The sequence below is a fragment of the Rosa chinensis genome, chromosome 2 (assembly GCF_002994745.2).
Source record: "Rosa chinensis cultivar Old Blush chromosome 2, RchiOBHm-V2, whole genome shotgun sequence".
Lineage (NCBI taxonomy): Eukaryota > Viridiplantae > Streptophyta > Magnoliopsida > Rosales > Rosaceae > Rosa > Rosa chinensis.
This window is the reverse complement of record NC_037089.1, coordinates 56,698,867-56,717,351: the sequence shown is the minus strand read 5'-3', so window position 1 is coordinate 56,717,351 and position 18,485 is coordinate 56,698,867. Positions and strand designations below refer to the sequence as shown.

Here is an 18,485-nt window from a genome sequence, read left to right as displayed (position 1 = left end):
GGATGAGAACCTGATCCACTACTGTATCTTGCAAGACTGACTAAAAAGAAAGAAAAGATGAGTAAACATTAAGAATAATAAAGAGAACAGCAATGGGAAGCGTTGTTGATGTTACAATAGGGTCATACTGTTTAATAAGGCTCTTAGTTGTATCTATAAATTGCGTATGACCTTGAAAACTGTCTGCGAAAGAGCATGCTATACAACAATTCCCCTGAATTACATACATGTTTTACTTTAACAAGGGCAATCATCAAAAATGCAAAACTAAAACAAGGGCATGCCACCCTTTCCAAACACTTTGGCAAAGACAAACTTGAGCAAACCCATAATAAAGATTGAATCAAAACAGTGGCATTTACTAGTATACAATGGCTTATATATACCATGAACATCATGAATTGATACATGAGTATATTATAACATGAGGTTAGCTTCCAACTGCTGAACTCATTATCTGTATCTGTAGACACATGAGCAGATATAATCGTATGAGTAAGATGAGAGAAGGATACTAATAAGATTTCAAGAAACAAAAAGCAGAATTTTTAAACAAAATGTTTACCTTGTTCACAAGCAAGTTTACTTGCTCTCTGTACATCTCCTTCAAGTCTACAATATCCGCACGAAGTTCCTCCAGCTACAGACAGGCATCCACTTTAAATTATCAGGAATCGACATAAAATGACAACTTTTGCATTTCCCAACCATAAGTAAATGAATAGAACACAAAAGAAAATAAGGAGGAGAAATAAAAGAGAATTCCTTCACTTGGTCAACTGGTCACAGATGCTAAAGCAAGTAGGTCCATGTGAACTACTGTCAAGCATCTCAAACTCCAAATACAAAAGGAGGTTTCTCTTTATAATTTCCTAATCATATTCTGGTCAGAGAAACAGGGAGAAGATCATACTATAGCAGAAGAGACTAATAAACTGCTTCCCAAAACCTACACCATCCTCCTATCCTAATTGTGAACCGTGATTGGCAGGGCCCCTTTTTTCCTTTTATGAAACAGGCTTTCATTTAAAAAAAGAGAAGAAAGTTGCAAAACAGGAGGCCAGGAGTCCACTGCAGCGACTAACACACAAAATCTAACCAAAGACGACAAAAAAACAAGATACTACAATAAAACAGTAAACAGAAAATTGGCTGAAGCCCAAAGCACTCCAATCATAAGTATCAAAGTCCACATCCTTTACCCAAAATAAGAATCAAAAGATAAAAAAATAAATAAAAATACTTGACTAAAATCCACAATGTAATTCAGGAAATATACTGTCAAATCTGTGCTAAAACCCAAAATAAAACTAATGCATTTGTCAAAACTTATTGACTTGTTAACACAATAATGGCTTCTTGTTAAGTTTTAAATCACTTTTCCACGAGGTTAATTAGCTTAGAATAAAAAATCATGGCATCACAGTTCATAACACGTGTGTTACACAACAATTTTAGTTGAATTATTCACTTCAACGCAAACCAAAATGGAGACATATAGATACCTCCTCATCTCGTTCACCCATCAGCTCCAGTGCAGCAGAATGCCTCCTCCTTAGTGCATCTAGCTCAGCTCTGATGCCAGGTAACATGCCAGCCTCCGCTCGTAACTTTTCACACTGCAGCAACGTAATCAATTCTCAAGCTCAATTTCAAAGAAGACACCTCCACAAAAATAAAATAATAAAAAAAATCAAAAATAGGTACTACAGACTGAAAATCACCTGTTCTGTCATTTTGACCAACTCCTCTGCGAGAGAATCGCGAATAGATTCCATGGATGCCTATAGTAAAATGGACAAATCATTTGTAAGACAACATAGTTACTAAATAATCAAATGACATTTTTGTATATAAGGAGCTTAGAAATATTCCTCACCAAACGAGACATGTAAGATGCAAGTTCACCCTCCTTCTGACGAAGGGAAGCTTCAAAAGCACTAGGCGTCATGCTCTTCATATAGTATGGAGTCATGGTTGCTTCCCCAGCATTTCTCCTCTCAGAGAAACTATCAGACGAGTCCAGAGATGCTTGTAGAAAATAGCTTTCCTCCATGCTCCCTAGGCTGCTAGCACTTGAAAGTTTCCTGTTCAAGCTTCCTGTAGAAAGTTAAAAACGTATAGCATAAGTGACAGACAATGGAAAGATTCTTTCTTTCTTTTTCATTTTTATTTTTTTGGATTTGGAGAGATTTTACACAAACAAAAGCATCATACCATTCTCAAAAGTAGAACTCTGCCTTGTTATAGTTGTCTGATCAGATACAGTAGCAGAACGGACACGAGATGTCCTTTCCAAATCCAACCTAGCAGCTTTCTCCCTTTCTACCTCCTGTCAATCAAAAGCTTGATTCAGGGAAGCTAATGATCACAAATGATGTCAATTGAACCTATTATTTTACCCATGAAAAAGGAATTCAATTTTGAATATGCTCAGAGAAGTTCTCTATAAATTGCTTGTGTCTTGTACAAATACTTTGGAGTAGGAAAGGCTTTTCTGTTACATCTAACATGAGCTAATGTAGAGACTAGGCTTGTTAACACTACCAAGACAAAGTTCCTGTTTCTTACTATGAATAACTGAAAGACCATGACTGAGGAGAGAAACCAATCAAACAAAAGCAAAGGGAGTTCTCTAAGCAATTTTACAAGAACAACATGGTTATGACAAGGCAACCACTTATGTTTATGGTGATGAAACATAATAAACACTTTTAACTGGAAATCAAGATACAAAAAGACAAATGAATATGACAAGGCAACCACTTATGTTTATGGTGATGAAACATAATAAACACTATTAACTGGAAATCAAGATACAAAGGAACCAGGAGCACTACCTGCTGTAGCAGTTCCCTGTGCATCAAAGCATCTTGTAACTCCTGCTTATGTTTTCGCCTGAGTTCACGAATTTCTTCTTCAAGCTGGTTTGCACGGCCTTCTTGAGTATCAGCTTCTTCCTTTGCAGCAAGGTACTCCTGCCTATTTTCAGCTGCTCTTTGTCTCTCCTTTTCAAGAGACTTACTTAATTGGGATTGCTCGGCTCTAAGACATGAAATCTGTAGAATATATTTAGTTCCAAGTTAGTGAAAAAATAACCATATTCCCAAAAGCACAGTTCGTAAAGCTCATAAAAGCCAACCTGAGCCTCAAGAACGTTAATACGAGATAAGGTTTGAGACAAGCGTTCATTCACCGATCGCTCTCTTTCCTCAGCAGCAGCAGCTTTGGCCTCTGCTTCCTGTAGAAGAATGAAAGATAAATGACACAGTTTTCAAATCTTAAACCATAACTTGCTAAAACACTCTACAAACCTGTAGTCGATTGGTAAGAGACCTCTCAACAGCTGCCCAAGCTTCTGCCCTTCTGGAAGTTGTTTCCTGTAACCAAGAAAACAATTACAAATTAAATCAAACTTCCTACACCTGAGTTCAGTCAAGTATCCAAATATTCTCCTGGACAATGCATAAGAATATCAATTCACCTGCATTGCTTCGATTTGCCTAAGAAGAGGCCTGGTAGATTCTGGTACTTGCGTGATCAATTCCTCACATCGCCGCTCACTTGCCTACAAGAGAACAAATGACATTTGTAAGAAATTGAATCAAAAATTTTAGAAAGGAAAGGCAGTTGAATGAAAACAAAGGAAGCTTTACGTACTTGATAACGTTTTTGAAGATCCTCAACGTCCCGGCGAAGCATGTCTTCTTTAAATACTGCCTGAAAAAACAATTGACAAAGTAACTCAGGCCATGACTTTTGGCAGGCCAGTTGAAATTTTTCCTGTATTCTAGCAGGCGGCTAAAACCAACTATAAAAACACACAAATTACAAACCTGCTGTTCTGTTCTAGTTAGAGTTTGTCGTAATTCTTCGAGTGCCTGAACTAGCATAGCTTCACGCTCCTGAGCGTCTCTTAGACGACTCTCTAGTTCAGATCTGGCTTCATTGTTAGCACGTGCCTCGGCCATTGCTTCTGCGTCCTTGGCAGCAGCCAAAGCATTAGTATAATACTCTTTCTGTGCTGCAAGTTCTGTTTGGTGCTTTTCTATAGTTTCCTGCAGTAACTTTTCTGTAGCTGTCTTGTCCCTCTTGATACTCTCTACTTTATTCTCTTCTACCTGAAGATAGAATCACGTACTTACATATTGCTATTAAAAAGACGGATGAAACAGTAGTTCAAAAGATTTGAACTTATCAATCTGTATGTATATATATGTCCTTTGCAATAATTCCTAAATTAGAAGATGCTGTAAGGTAATATACAACCAAATTTATACAATATGCCGGAAGGTAATGTATAAGCATTATAATTAGAAGAGAACAATAATATTCAGTAATTACAATAAGCCATAAGGCAATATACAACTAGATTTAAATAGTATGCCGGAAGGCAATGTATAAGTATTGTAATTAGAAGAGAACAATAACGTTCCATGGATTACATCATCTTTGACTGCTACATAACATTAAGCATTGTAAAACAGAAATGTGATTGAAAGATCGTTTTATTATATAACCTTCTCTACTATAGAAACTTTCAGCCAAGCTTGCAGGAAAAAAAAAAAAAAAAACCAAGCAAGCCACTAGAAGAGCTTGGTTTCATGTCATTTCAAAATATATAATGACTAGGAGAGCTTCAGAACATAAAATCAGCTAATCATAATTGAAAACGATGGTAACATAATTCAATTACCTGGAGCTTGGTAGTCAGCCCTTTCTTCTCTTCTTCGAACTCTCTAATCTATTAACCAGGTGATTTGCAACAAAAATATAAAAATTACTAGGAGTGAAAGGACTGAAGAATGGCAAAATCAGACAAACAGTAAACCCGCAAGTGTACCTGAGCCCTTAGTTTCCTAATGAGACCTTCTTGAGTAGCCTGTTTTTTTGAAAGCTCTTCACCTGGTAGACAAAAAATGCATAAATGGAGGATACTTTACACTACACGAAATGTGAAGGGGGAAATTCACATTTATACCTTCAGCCATAACTTGAGTAATTATTTCATCCTTTTCCTTCAAAAGTGCAGCTGCATCACTTTTCTTATTCTGCTCCCTTCGAAGCGTGTCCCTTTCCTTAGTAAGAGCGTAAACCTGAAATGTTGAAAATAAAAATTCAGTAAGAATTTTAAAGAAAATAGACAGGCTAAACTAGCATACCTAAAACTACACCAATAGTAATAATTCGTTGAAACATAATGGACATGGAAAAAATTAAAAAATGAATCAAAGCACAGCTATAAACAAGCATTTATGAGATTCTGAGATGCCTTACCTTCCTTTCAAGTGTTGCAACCCTTTGATGGTACTCCTCCCGCAGAGACTCAACTTCTGCTTCACTGGATTTTCTCTGTTCAATTAATTTCACTAGTTAAAGGGTGAACATCTATATGAACAATTATTTATTAATGCAGTTCTACATCCCTGATAAACCACATTTAGGGTTACTTAGTAATTGTGAAGATGAACCTCTCAACCACGGTGGGTATGGTGGGTTTGGCAGGTTAGAAAGAAGATTGACGAAAGATAAAATATGGAGTGAAGGCAACCATCAGATTGAATGAGCAAAGTGCCAAGCCATAGTTTCATGAAAGAAGATTGAAAAAAGATAAAATATGGAGTGAAGGCAACCATCAGATTGAATGAGCAAAGTGCCAAGCCATAGTTTCATGAAAGAAGATTGACGAAAGATAAAATATGGAGTGAAGGCAACCATCAGATTGAATGAGCAAAGTGCCAATCGATAGTTTCATGACATGATAATTACATTGACAAAGATAAAGCATCAGAGAAGTCAGATCGGAATATGTCCACCTCCATTTCTTTTGTAAGAAAAAATAATGATAGATTAATTGAAAAAAGAGTACTGCACAGTAAGCATTAACTCAACATAAGCCACCTATAAGAAGAATTAGCATTAATTTGGCCAAGATATTTCATCCAGCATTTAATAAGAAATGCTTAAGTGGTAAGCCAGGGAGCCAACTGCCTTTATCAAAGAATTTTCTTTGTTTTTCCTTTAACAGGACATTATACCCATTGGTACTGACAAGTCACCATCAATATTCCATTCTCCCCCCTATTGAGAGTAAGCGAGGAGAAGGAAGGCAATTGGTGGTTGCAGATACCCAAATCGGCACTTTGTCCATCCCTAGGACAAACTACAGGTAAAGAGAAGCTTATTTTTGGAAGATGGTAATAAATACTTGTGCAATATAAATCAACAGTGAAAAATTGATGAATAAATGAAATATTTAATACTCTATCATCAGCTTGGCAGACTCAAATCCTATAGATAGTAGATAAACATACAAACCTTCAAATCCTCAACCACAGTTTTTAATTCCTCATTTTCGTTCATGAACTTGGCAATTTCATCAGCTTTTGCCTGGAAAAAAGGATCAAATAGATCAGGAGTAGAGAAATGTAGATAAAAAATGACAGTAGGCAAAGCATATAAAATTTTATGCATATCTCACTACTTTAATCTAATTCACCTTAAAAGCCACTTTAATTTAATATCGTAGAGAAATAGAAGTTTTGCTTTTACATAAATCAACATAACATATAATCTGAAATGGTCAAATCAACTTAGAAGCCTACATAAACCTCAACTATATCTAGGCGGCACTACTGAATTAGAAAAAGAAAAAAAAAATCCAGTCAGGAAGTTCAGCATCGCCCAAGTGTCTGACCACAAAAATGACAAAGACGGCAAACGATCGAAGTCTTAACTAGCTCTGGAATAAGATGATGCATAGTCATTTCATTGTGTACCTGAGCCTGTCTTGCAGCACCTTGCAATGCAGCTTCCATCATTTTCATCTCCTTCTTCACCTTCTCTAATTCAAGCAAAGCGTTGGAAGCATCAGAGACATTTGCTCCCGTGTATGAAGAGTCTGACTTTTGTCCTGAATTCAGACGTTGCTCATTATAGTTGGTTTCATTCTCATCAACTCGATGACCAATTCCAGGTTCCTCAATGATAGCATCCTTTTGTTTGAAAACTAACTCGGAAGACACATCCGAAGCCTCATTGGAAGCATAAACACTAGGTAATTGGTTGGTAGGCGATCCACCAGCGCTATGAGTCACCTCAGTGGAAACGGAGTGAATAGCAGATGGCTCAACATCTCGAGGCAGGCTCTCAGTTGATTCTTCAGGTTCGACCATAGAAACCACTTCAGCAATATCTCCAGCCTGAGTCACAATTTCATTATCATTCTCTTTGTGTGCCTTCTGGGCATCCGCATTCTCATGCACATCAGCATGATCATGTGACTCACTGTGCAGAGCAGTACCACCCACCTCTACTTCACCTACATTAACAGCTCCTGACAGTCCTTGAGCTGATTCTGAAAGTTCTGAGAGTCCCCCTACTGAAATCTTATTGTCTTCTTCTTGAGAACCAACAAAATCTGATGATGAGGCACTCATGGTAGGCTCATTTGCCCCAACTGGCACTGAGGGCGATTGAGACTCTGATCTCTCAGGCTCTAATGACAAAGTCTTTGTTTCTTCTGCAGTCTCAGCATGATTTTCATCTTTTTTTTCCTCGGCAACGTCATTTTCCTCCTTAGCAGCAGTCTGTTCAGTTACAGAATGTGGTAATGTTTCACTTGCCCCATCCTTTTCGTCAACTGCAGATGAACATTGTGGAGGTTCAGGCTCCACTGATGATTTCTCAACCTTAGGTGAAGATTCAGGCTCCACTGATGATTTCTCAACCTTAGGTAGAGATTCAGGCTCCACTGACGATTTCTCAACCTTAGGTGGAGATTTAGGCTCCACTGATGATATCTCAACCTTTGGTGAAGATTCAATCTCTGCTGGTGATTTCTCAACCTTAGGTGGTGGAGCCTCAGAAGACTCAGCTTTCTGTGATGATTCAACAGTGTCATCCTCATTCTTTTGCCCCATAAAGGACATAACAGGATCAAATAGCGCTTTTCTTTCTGTAGATGAAGGCCATAATCCTGAAGCTGAACATAGAGAGGATATCATGTTTAGAAAACTCTAAATCTTGCATTGCAACTTCTGCAATATACAAGCATAGCATAGCTCATTTTCCTGCAATTCTTACAAACCTATCCTAAGAAACTGCAATCATAATACACCAAGCAAAATCATAATCCACAGCTACCGAAAATGCAAGTTCCGAAATGTAACAAAAGAAGATTCTACTTATATAACCCCCATTAATAAGCTCAAAACATAGTCTTTTCCTTCTAGCTTGGTCGTGTACAACAAATTCGAGTTTCTACCCAAGAATCGAAACACTGCTCTACTTTATTAAGCATAAAATGTAGCTCATTCTAAACAGAAATCTAAAAAGCAAAGGAAGATATAGAGAGAGAGTAGGAGCAATGGGAGCAATGTGTGAGCTGGAAAAGTACCTTCATTGGCGGATTCAAGCTTCTCCTTCTCTTCAAACCCGAGGGCGGTATCGAAATTCTTCTCGATGTTCTTGACGCTCTCCTGGAGCTTATTTACAGCGCCGGCGAGATCGGGGAAGTTCCCCAACGAGACTTTCCCACTGAACCACGCCATTCTTCCAATCCGATTCGATTCACATTCAGTTTTGCAATGACCAACCTAACAACGTGACATTGAAAGACGAATCGAAGGCCGATCAGAATCGAATTGCAATTGTATAGCGGATGCAAGATCCGATTTGGAATCCAAAGAGATGAAAAAAAAAAGAGAGAAATAAACCTGGCGAAAGCCCAGAGATTTGAGACTCAAATCATAGCACGTTGTGGTTTGTTGAGCTAGAGATATAAGTCGGCGTTGGATCGCGTCGGTTTTTACAAATCGGAAAGGTAATTTCACGGAGGAAAGACTACCTATTTTGGTGCGAAGAGACGGTGATTGTTCTGTTATATTTGTAGAATTATGAAAATGTTTTTTTTTTCTTTTTTATTGGATATTGGGTAAATGAGTTTGATGACAGACGCAACGATGCCGTTTTGGTTTTTGTCGATTCTTTTATCTTCTTTAGCCTATGTTTCTTCGATCGACTACTTGAAAATGAAAATGGCTCTTCTGCTCAGAAATGAAATGTTCCAAATGTTCCTGTAACTCCTTGTTCCCATTGGACCATTTGTATCTATATGCATTAGGATACCGATTCATGGATCTAAGCATGTTTACATAAAAAGATGAAGAAAAATTTTATGTGCACATCCCTACCTAGTTTGTACACACAACCCAAATTGTTTTTCTTGTTTTTGTTAAATTTTTATTTTTATTTTTCTTTTATGCCCCTTTTTATTATTTAAAAAAAAATAAAAATATGGGCATTAGTTTACTCTCAAACTATGCTTCCAAACTCTTCTTCTTGCTATCCGGATTGAGCTCTTTAAGAAATTCGAGTAGTTCATGAATACTGAGTCTTCTGCCTTCAATGTTTAAGGTTCTTCACTTCACAATTCTTGGTGCATGGGGAGTTTAATTCACGACCTATAATTATTGGGGTTTTCCCCTTTGTGATTCTTATGAAATTCTCAGAAGAATGAGACTATTTGTAATAATGTATTGACCTTTATGAAAGAAATTAACAAGGATGGTGCTGGAGAGTAAGAATTTGTTCCTATTGAACTATCTTTTTTTTTTTTTTTTTGAAAGGGGTTTGGAACCCAGCCTAACTGGGAGGCTCAGCCCCACGCCATGTTCCATTTATTATATTAATAGTAGAATTTTGCAACGGGGGGACATAAAACCTAAACCCCGTGCTACATTAGCAACAAATTCTTATGAACTATCTTATGAAGTTTAACCTCTTTCCTTCGCTTCAACTTTGTCGTCACATCCTCCCTATGTATTAATATTCATCAAATTAATAGAAAAGGAAGAAAAAAAAATGTCTAATGTGAGATAGTTTCATGAGAAGTGCTCCCTCAATTTACGTTGTTTTAAATTTTTTATTTATTTAATTCATAAGATAGAAAGGCATTTTCAAATTATGAAAAGTTCAAAAAAGTAACAGAGGAAACTACTGCAAAGTGGCCTAGTGGTTCTTGCATAGTTGGTGTGCTCCCCAACTTAGGTTCGAACCCCGAAGCTGTCAAAGTGGTCAGGCACTGTACTGCAATGCACAGTTGGAGCATTTCACATGCACTGAAGGGATTTATCTTGGGCTTAGGAAGCCTTTGAGTTCCCCTTGAGAAAGTCAAAAAAAAAAAAGTAAGAGAGGAATGAGATGGGTATTAAGCAAATGGGTGTATGTATATATAATTTCTCAAAGAATAACTTACTTTGTACTAAAGAAAAAGAAGAAACCTCCTTGTAGTCTATCTTTTCTTAAGCGGAAAAAAAAAAAAAAAAAAAAAAAAAACGAAAGAAGAAATAATAAATAATAATGTAACAACATTTTGCAAACAAGAGTCTAACGAATAACCTTAATCAACTACTTAACTTCAGTTGCCCGAATTCCATTGATGTCACCACCCTACTGTGAGTCTATCTGCTAATCACTGATTGCACCCGTGATCAGCGGTCGTGATTTCAATTTGGATCAAATTCTCATCTGGACGGTCTATCTGCTGATCACTGATTGCACGCTTGATCAGCGGTCCTAATTTCAATTTAGATTAAATTCTCATCTAAATGACAGTGCTGCTTCTTCACTCTCACTTTCACTCCCTCCACTATAATCTAGTCTTCCATATCAACCACCAAAACCCCAACAAAGATTTTGTCATTTATTACGATAACATTTTATTTATGGCTTATTATCGAATCATAGGGGTTATAGAGAACTATTCTCCTGCAATTTACCAAGAGAAGAACGTTAACTCTTCTAATGTTGTCTTTTAAAAGACAATAGAATATGGGCAATATCATTGAGTTTGGAGTGCAGTACTTTCAGCAACCTCCTCCACAAGTTGTGACTGCTGCTCTTGATGACTTGTGTGAAACGGTTAGAACTAGGAATGTAGTTGGTACTTCCTAACTGTTTTCTTTGTCTTTGTTCTTTGGGCCTTTTGGCCCCCATGTATCCAAAAAAAAAAAATATATATATATATATATATATATCATTGAGGTAGTTGAGAAAGGGAAATCATGAATTTTTTTTTTTTTTAGTTCAAAGGCACAAGGCCATACAACAAAACTATGAAGAGAAAAAGAGCCATTAAGTTAAATGTCCACTTTTTGGTTTGAATTTCAATCGTTCAAATAAATTCAAAAGCATAAAGATATCATACAGCCAAATTATAAAAAGAATTCTGCGATCTAAACTATAGTTAATCTAAGGGCCTTTAATCTAAACTAGAATCAGTAACTCTACAAGGACAGGACACTACTCATGTTTGTGCTCGGTTCAACAACACATGAGAAGCAAACCCTACGTAACCAGTGTCCTTCCTCTAGGCTAGGGATGCATAAAATTGTTTCACCCAAATCTAAAAGAGAGTGTACAATCGCATTGACAGCTGGAGAACATTTTTCTTGCCTTTTCCTTAGAGTTAAATACTACATGTTAAAAAACCATATCCGTCGTGCAGCTCCTAAGCATTGAACACGAACATCACAATCAATCTCGAGTATCAATACGCACAAAAGATCAGACAAATCATTGTCATTCAACCTCTAAATGATGATATATAACTTGCTCATCGGAATAGTGCTCTCGCACGAATCTTTTATCATAGTCATAGTATGTCTCTCACACAAGGGTTGACATCCACTCTCGCACGAATCTTAGTGTAAACGTCTTGCGATATACATCTCCGTGAATACGATGTCATCATCAACTGTTTTATTAACTTTTGTCCTAGTAACAAAGACAAACAAATCGAGTTACAAACGGATCTTGCATCCACCACGATAATAATTCTTCCTCTCAATCGAATGACGATAAGAATTATAAGCAATGTATGCATGTCTGATTACAATATTCTCATCCGGCTCGATCATCAAAATACCACAATCTCAAATCCTAGGGCAAGATTTCGAGTAAATTGGATAAGGAACGTACTCACAGTTCACATGTAACTTAAAATGGATTTCCTTGATCACAACTGCCAATTACAACCCTAGTCCTTTCACGGCTAGAAAGTATAATTCGTATTTCCATTGAGTATTTAATCATCCTAGTAGAGGTTGTTTATTTGGTCGGTTTGATGGACTCTGATATTTCTATATATGGAGTAACATAATAATTTTTTTTCGTTCCAACCAAAAAATAGTACAACTTATTTTATATGCTTATTACATTTTAAATTCAATGAAAATTATGTTATCTGTTTATTTTTTTTTTAAATAATGGAGAGTGTAAATCCTATAAGTTTCTCAATAAGAAATTAATTTCATCAAATTAACTAATCATCGTTGATAATCATTACTCACTAAATTCAATATGATCACAATCATCATTAGCGTCACACCTTCGACTATAATCTAGTTCTCCGCATCAACCTCTAAAACCTCAACAAAGATTTTAGCATTTATTACGATAACATTGTAGTTGTGGCTTATTATATGGGTTTATTGTATTGGAAATTATTCTATGCACCGACGGTGTAAGTGATCCAACCCTTGTAAAATAATCTCAACCCTTGATATTTATTATCAACTTTATTTTTAATAAACAGAAAATCTATTTAATGCAATCCAACCATTCATTTATGTTGGTGCAAGTGCACGGCGGTGCTCTGAATAATCTCTCTTATTGTATAGAACTATTTGCCTGCAATTTACCAAGTGAAGGATGATACAGTTGTTCTAATGATGTCTTTTAAAAGACAATAGGACATGGACAATATCATTGAGTAGTTGATGAGAGAAATTTTGAAGTTTTTTTTTAAAAAAAAATTCATTTTGAAAGAAGTTCAAAGGCACAAGGTCATACAACCATAATATGAAGAAAAAAAGAGCTACTAAGTTAAATTTCTGGAAAAAAAAATTACATATAAGAAAACTTTTGAAAATGGATATTTTATGTTGCCTTAATCTTGTCAGCCTGATATATATAATCATATCAACATATAGAAACTCGCAAATTGTCATGGATATAGAAAGTTTACTAGATAAGTTCGAGCATATGTGCTACACAGGGGAATCACAGAAGAAGGGCGGCTAGACTTCAATTTGCAATTATTAGCTCTACGTAGATCTATAATTTTTTGGATGTTTTGATCTCTAGGGAAGCCACCAGCACTTCTTTTGTTAGAGCTTTTGCAATTATTAGTTCTACCAGCTTTTGCAAGAGCTTTTCTATACTTCTTGTCATACTTGGAACATTTGTTTGGTTCTCCAGCACGCTGTTTGCTTCCGAAATCAGCTTAAAAACAGTCTCAGCAGCAGCATATTTATTCTTATCAGGATGAAGTAATAGGGCTAGTTTTCTGTATTGTTTCTTAATGCTTTCACCTTTATCAGATTGGTGAACCTGAAGAATTCCATAACAGTCCATTTGGTATCCACCTATCTTGTTTTCTGCTGAACAGTGAACCTCACAAACTGTTAGTACCTGAGAAATGTTCTGAAGCTGAGGGAAGAGGCATTGAGCTGTTTGAGTCATCTTCCTTGCTCCTGTAAAATCATTATTCTGCATCTTTTCTTTTGACAGCTCCATTGTCGTGATTGCCTCTTTTTCACAGTCCATGGATGATTTAGCACTAAAACTCTAGTTTCTCTCACATACAAGAATAACCAGATGATATATATATAGCCACAAAAATCCTGCCAGTCCTCACTTCAGAATCTCAAACCTGCAGTCCAGATAAACAGATAAAGAATTGAAATAATATTGACCTCTGGACATATGCAAACAGATAATGCACGTATATGTGAACCTTTCATACACAATTTTATTTGCATATGGACTCATTTAATGGGTATAGTAGGATAAAATCAAAAGACACAACTAATTACAGAACTTTAAGTAAAGATGGAAGCTTTAGCATTGAAGAGTCACAACCATTGATTAAAGCTCATCTTTCAATTGCGGAAACTACAAAACATCTATAATAGAGAATGAAAAAAAAAAGTTTGAACTGATGGAGTATTTCTATAACAAAACTCAGATAAACCCATCAGGACTGTCATTGGTTTCTGATGGTTGATATGTTCTGACATTGTGGGCAACTTATTAGCTAGAGGTAGCAGCCAAAAGGGACTGAAGTAATTACAAAACAAACTATACAGCAGCTACACTTTGGATAGATATATAATTTCACCTGAAGATAAAGAACAGTGGTGAAGGAAAAACTCAACGATCAAACACTATAATACAAAGAGAAACAAAAACCCAACGGTAGATCGAACCTGGAGATGAGCCATGCAAGAAGAAGAAGAAAGAGCGAGAAATTGAGCCTCCATTTCTAAATGCCTCTGTCCAATTAGAGGAGAATAAGAAGGAGAGGCTATGTTGATCTGTCAATTGTTTTCTTTAGTCTATCAGCTTATAAATATTTCAGTACTGATCTTAAATTTTTGTCATAATGTTTAAAATATTTTTATTATCTATTTTGTTTCTCACACTTTTTTTTTATATTACTATTTTGATGATTATATTAATTGCTATGGAAAAAAATGCAGTCTGTGTTGAAGAATGTTGACTTTAGTGTGTTTTGTCAAACTAAGATTAGTTCTATAGTTGTAATAGGAAAGATTTCCTCCTTCAAGTTAGAATAAGAATCCTTGTACTTCAAGAAATTGTACTGTATAATCCCTATATATAGTATTCATATTATCAATGAATAGACACAATTCTCTCTACAATCTTCTCTCGAATCTCTTATGCTATCTTTTGACAAGCTTGATGAGCAAACCAACACACGCAACAACAGTTAGTATACTACTAGCATACATCATAAGCAAATCCCAATGCCACGGCCTTGAAGGGTTTGATGGTTCGCCAACTTTGACAATTGGCATTGGTTATCGGCATAGAGGACACAAGTGATTCATCTCAAGACATTGAACAATACTGACACGTTTACTTACTTGGAATGGAAATAATCATGAATAGGAGACAACTGGAATGGGAGAAGAAATGAATCGGTATTGATTCCGGAGGAGTTGATTCCTAAACCCATCTTCCCCCTTCGGAATCAAATTCCTGAGTATTCAGGAATTGATTCCTTATAAAGAGGTGTGACCTACACCTATTCTGATTCCTTCATGTGTTAGTAAACGCAATGATATTTTTACCCGGAATCATTCTAATTCCTTTATGTGTTAGTAAACGCAAGCATAAATTTACCCCGTAGTCATTCCCTCCCATTCCAAGTAAGTAAACATGCCCTACAATCTTTGTTACATCCCGAATATGAAGTTACCGGTTTACTAGTCTTTCGGACGGTAAACAACATTTATTTTTACTTTCGACTCTGTTTCGACTTTTTAGGGGGCCCTAAAAGTTGATTTTTTTTATCGTTTGTCATTTGAGAAAATTTTCTTCATTAAAGTTGTAGGGGATGTTAAACCGAGTCTGTGGACATATGGTTCGCTTAAATCAGATTTCATATACGAAAGGTATGGCCAAAATACTAAAATTATTGTTCATGATAATTTTTCTATATACTAAAATTATTGTTCATGATAATTTTTCTATAAAAACTGATGAGTTACTGTGGTAACCCGAGCCCCTCTCTCTCTCCTCGACCTCGACCCTTTCACTTTCTTTTAGCAATATCTTCTCTGTCTGGAAACATATTTTGACGCAATAGATATCATTGGAAAGCTCTCTTCCTCCTCTTCAATTCGATAGTGGTTTGGTGATTTATTTTGGACTGTCGAAGGTGCAGCAAGGAGAAGAAGAGAACTGTAGAGCCTTTCTTCAGGTTTTCTGATTTTCCAGCGATTCCTCACCCTCCGGCCACCAGTCTTGTTGGAATCGCTTTCTCTTCCTCTACAAGCCTGTGGCTGTGGGTTATGGTATTTTGGCCGGAGAAAAGAGAATCAAAGCCAATTAGAAAGTTACTGTAGCATATTGAGGTTTTCCGGTCACCATTAGGGACGAAACCAGTCTTGTTGTGTTCATGGAAGCTTCCTCTTTCAATCCATGGTGGTGGTGCATGTTGGACGAATTTCACCGGAGCAAAGTCAACACGAAGTGAACAGTAGCTTTGCCGGAGTTTTTGCTTTTGGGTTGATTTCCAACCATTTAAGGTATTTCTGGATTTTGCAATAGTTGAGAAAGTTGTTGGGAATATTGACATGATCATGTTGATGAAATTTGGGATCAAATGCAGAGGTTGGCCGGCGGCGCGTGGCCTGGTTTTAAATTCCTGTTTTGGCGATAATTTAATTGCGAGTTGTAGAACATGTAGATATGATTTTGGTGAGAATCAGAGAAGTTTGACATCGATTATGAATTTCTGAAGTTTGGTATTTTGATAATCAATTTATGAGAATCCGACCGTCGGATTTCTCTCGGTTCTGCCTTAGAACCTTTAAATTAAAAAATTGGTGTTAGTGGTAAAGTTTGGGCTGAATCCAAGAAGAAATGGAGACATGGATTTATGAGGATTTGATTTTGGAATAGTATTTAATTGTCGAATTGTTGTTCACGAAATATAATTGTGTACAGGGTGACGTACCGAGCTAGTGAGCTACTGCTCGACAAAAAAACCCGTACGCATGGTCACCTAAATAGTACTATGAGTGGACTTTTTTTTTAAGCAATGATGCATGCAATTATTTTCCCGAATTAATGATTTATTTATTTATTTATCATTTTATCACAGTTTTGGCTTATGATTTATTTTCGGGAATTTGATATCGATTTATCTCACAAATTTTACTTGCAATAATGATTTTTGGAGATTGACTATGATTTCTCTCGATTATGATTTGGAAATGGATTTGTGATACTATTTCATGAGTTTTCTATTATAACCTCCAAATTTGCTCACTTAACCTCTATGCTTTTTGCACCTCTGATCAAATTTTCAAATATTAAATTTACTCACTACACCTCACTAAAGTTCCTTAAATAACCCCACTCATATAATTTGCAAACAAACTATTATCTTTAAAATAAAATAAAACTTAGTCATTTCAATGATTAATTACTCTATAATCTTAATTACATGTCTATTCCTGAATAAGACAACATAAATCTCTTATCTAATAAAAAAAATCAAAAATAAAATAACATGAACTATTGTATGATTTTTTTTAAAAACTTTTTTTTTCTTTTAGATGTGAAAAAAAAAAAGTAATCATTTTTTTCTTAATGTGTTTTTTTCTCTATTTTCTGCACCTCATGATTAATTATTTAATTTTTTTTTTTAGTTTTTCTATAAATGCTAGCTCTTTTTTTTTTACAAATATAATAGATAGACTTAGATTTAGGTTATAATATGATTTATCTTGCTCCCTCACAATATGTGTTCAACATGTATATCATATATTTTTATGTCACATGATCTTAATCATAGTTTTAGTTCTTATTAAATATATATGAATGCTTTAATGAGTATGTAGTGAAATTGGAAAATGAAAATACATATGGAAAATAATAAAGAATGCAATCTGATTATTATTGAATTGGAAAGTCTAGAGAAATAAAAATAATATTTTTTTGATATAATTATTGTCCTTAATAGTCATTTTATAGTAGGTTATATATGTAATTTAATAATTCGATTATGAATGAGGTCAAGTGACCAGATTTGGAGGTCTCAATAGAAACACTCCTATTTCATTGATATTGAGTTTTTGATGGTTTATCTCCGCTATATGATTATTATTTTTCATGATTTATATTGATTTCGGCGAATTATTTTCCGAGGTGATTTCTGAAATTTAATAATATATTTTATTCTTCGATTTTGAGATTTCTAAATTATTATCGAAAATGAGATTTTCAAGGGAATTATATTTATCTATTATTTCTTGCCTATTTATTTTGGATTCGGGAATATTTTGGCGTGTGAGACATGTCATTGGAATACACATATATTTTTTCTGAGTATGGATGAGAATTGTACTCATGCCTTTTTGTGAGATTAATGGGGAAGCTTTATGGATTCACTGGATTTTGAATGTTTTCTTCACCATACTTGGGGTCGTTCTATTAGTGTACTCTCCTCATCACTTACTTGGTGTTTGTGAGTGGCAGTCAAGGTGATTTATTATTCTCCTCACGTGGGTGGTAGTTGAGGTTATTAGTTTTCCTCCTCACTTACTCTATGTATGGTGATAATTTCTTCCCCATATGTAATTATTATCTGACTAGCTGGGCTAGTCTGATTCTTTTATCCAGCGGGGCTGGTATGTTTTCACGAGTTTTAGTGTCGCGAGAAATATATTTTATAAATTGTTGCATGCATCGAGATTTTTGTGAATATTTCAATTTTTGGGAAAGTATCAAAGCTTACTTAATTTAAATTATCTCGATTATTTATTTTTGTCCACTCACTCTAACATGTTTTTCAATTATTTTCTCCTAGGCCCTTCAGTTTAAAATGCCCAGTTTGCAAGCGAGATGGTTGAGGTCTGGCGTACATGGAGTTGAAGCATAGTTGT

The 18,485-nt window shown here is 35.6% G+C and overlaps 2 protein-coding genes across 3 annotated transcripts; both read right to left on the bottom strand.

Annotated features, from left to right (window-relative positions):
• Positions 1-68: 68 nt before the first annotated feature.
• Positions 69-8,881, bottom strand: LOC112185497 (golgin candidate 5). 2 transcript variants are annotated; one of them, XM_024323749.2, is made up of 20 exons: positions 8,714-8,881; positions 8,399-8,601; positions 6,780-7,984; positions 6,319-6,390; positions 5,278-5,352; positions 4,982-5,096; positions 4,844-4,905; positions 4,697-4,744; positions 3,837-4,121; positions 3,661-3,720; positions 3,485-3,568; positions 3,315-3,380; positions 3,143-3,241; positions 2,841-3,059; positions 2,218-2,332; positions 1,880-2,100; positions 1,725-1,784; positions 1,506-1,619; positions 566-640; positions 69-463 (listed from the first exon to the last, which is right to left on the bottom strand). In XM_024323749.2, exons 2-20 carry the CDS (start codon positions 8,550-8,552, stop codon positions 431-433), a joined length of 3,162 nt encoding a protein of 1,053 aa, XP_024179517.1. In that variant the 5' UTR covers positions 8,553-8,601; positions 8,714-8,881; the 3' UTR covers positions 69-430. The 2 variants fall into 2 exon arrangements, with proteins under 2 accessions (XP_024179517.1, XP_024179518.1); XM_024323750.2 differs by having other exon boundaries at positions 8,399-8,597; positions 8,718-8,881.
• A 4,238-nt stretch (positions 8,882-13,119) lies between these two features.
• On the bottom strand, positions 13,120-13,581 carry LOC112184586 (dnaJ homolog subfamily C member 18-like). The gene has a single exon (XM_024322845.1). The coding sequence runs from the start codon at positions 13,579-13,581 to the stop codon at positions 13,120-13,122; it is 462 nt and encodes a 153-aa protein (XP_024178613.1).
• Between the last annotated feature and the right edge of the window lie 4,904 nt (positions 13,582-18,485).

What these genes read in the sequence shown, in the direction of transcription:
- LOC112185497 (XM_024323749.2), bottom strand. Translation starts at nt 8,552, where the DNA reads ATGGCGTGGTTCAGTGGGAAAGTCTCGTTGGGGAACTTCCCCGATCTC. An exon ending in TTGCAACACTTGAAAGGAAG is followed by an intron (nt 5,097 to 5,277) that starts GTAAGGCATCTC and finishes TCAACATTTCAG; the next exon opens with GTTTACGCTCTTACTAAGGA. An exon ending in CATCTTACATGTCTCGTTTG is followed by an intron (nt 1,785 to 1,879) that starts GTGAGGAATATT and finishes ATTTTACTATAG; the next exon opens with GCATCCATGGAATCTATTCG.
- LOC112184586 (XM_024322845.1), bottom strand. Translation starts at nt 13,581, where the DNA reads ATGGAGCTGTCAAAAGAAAAGATGCAGAATAATGATTTTACAGGAGCA.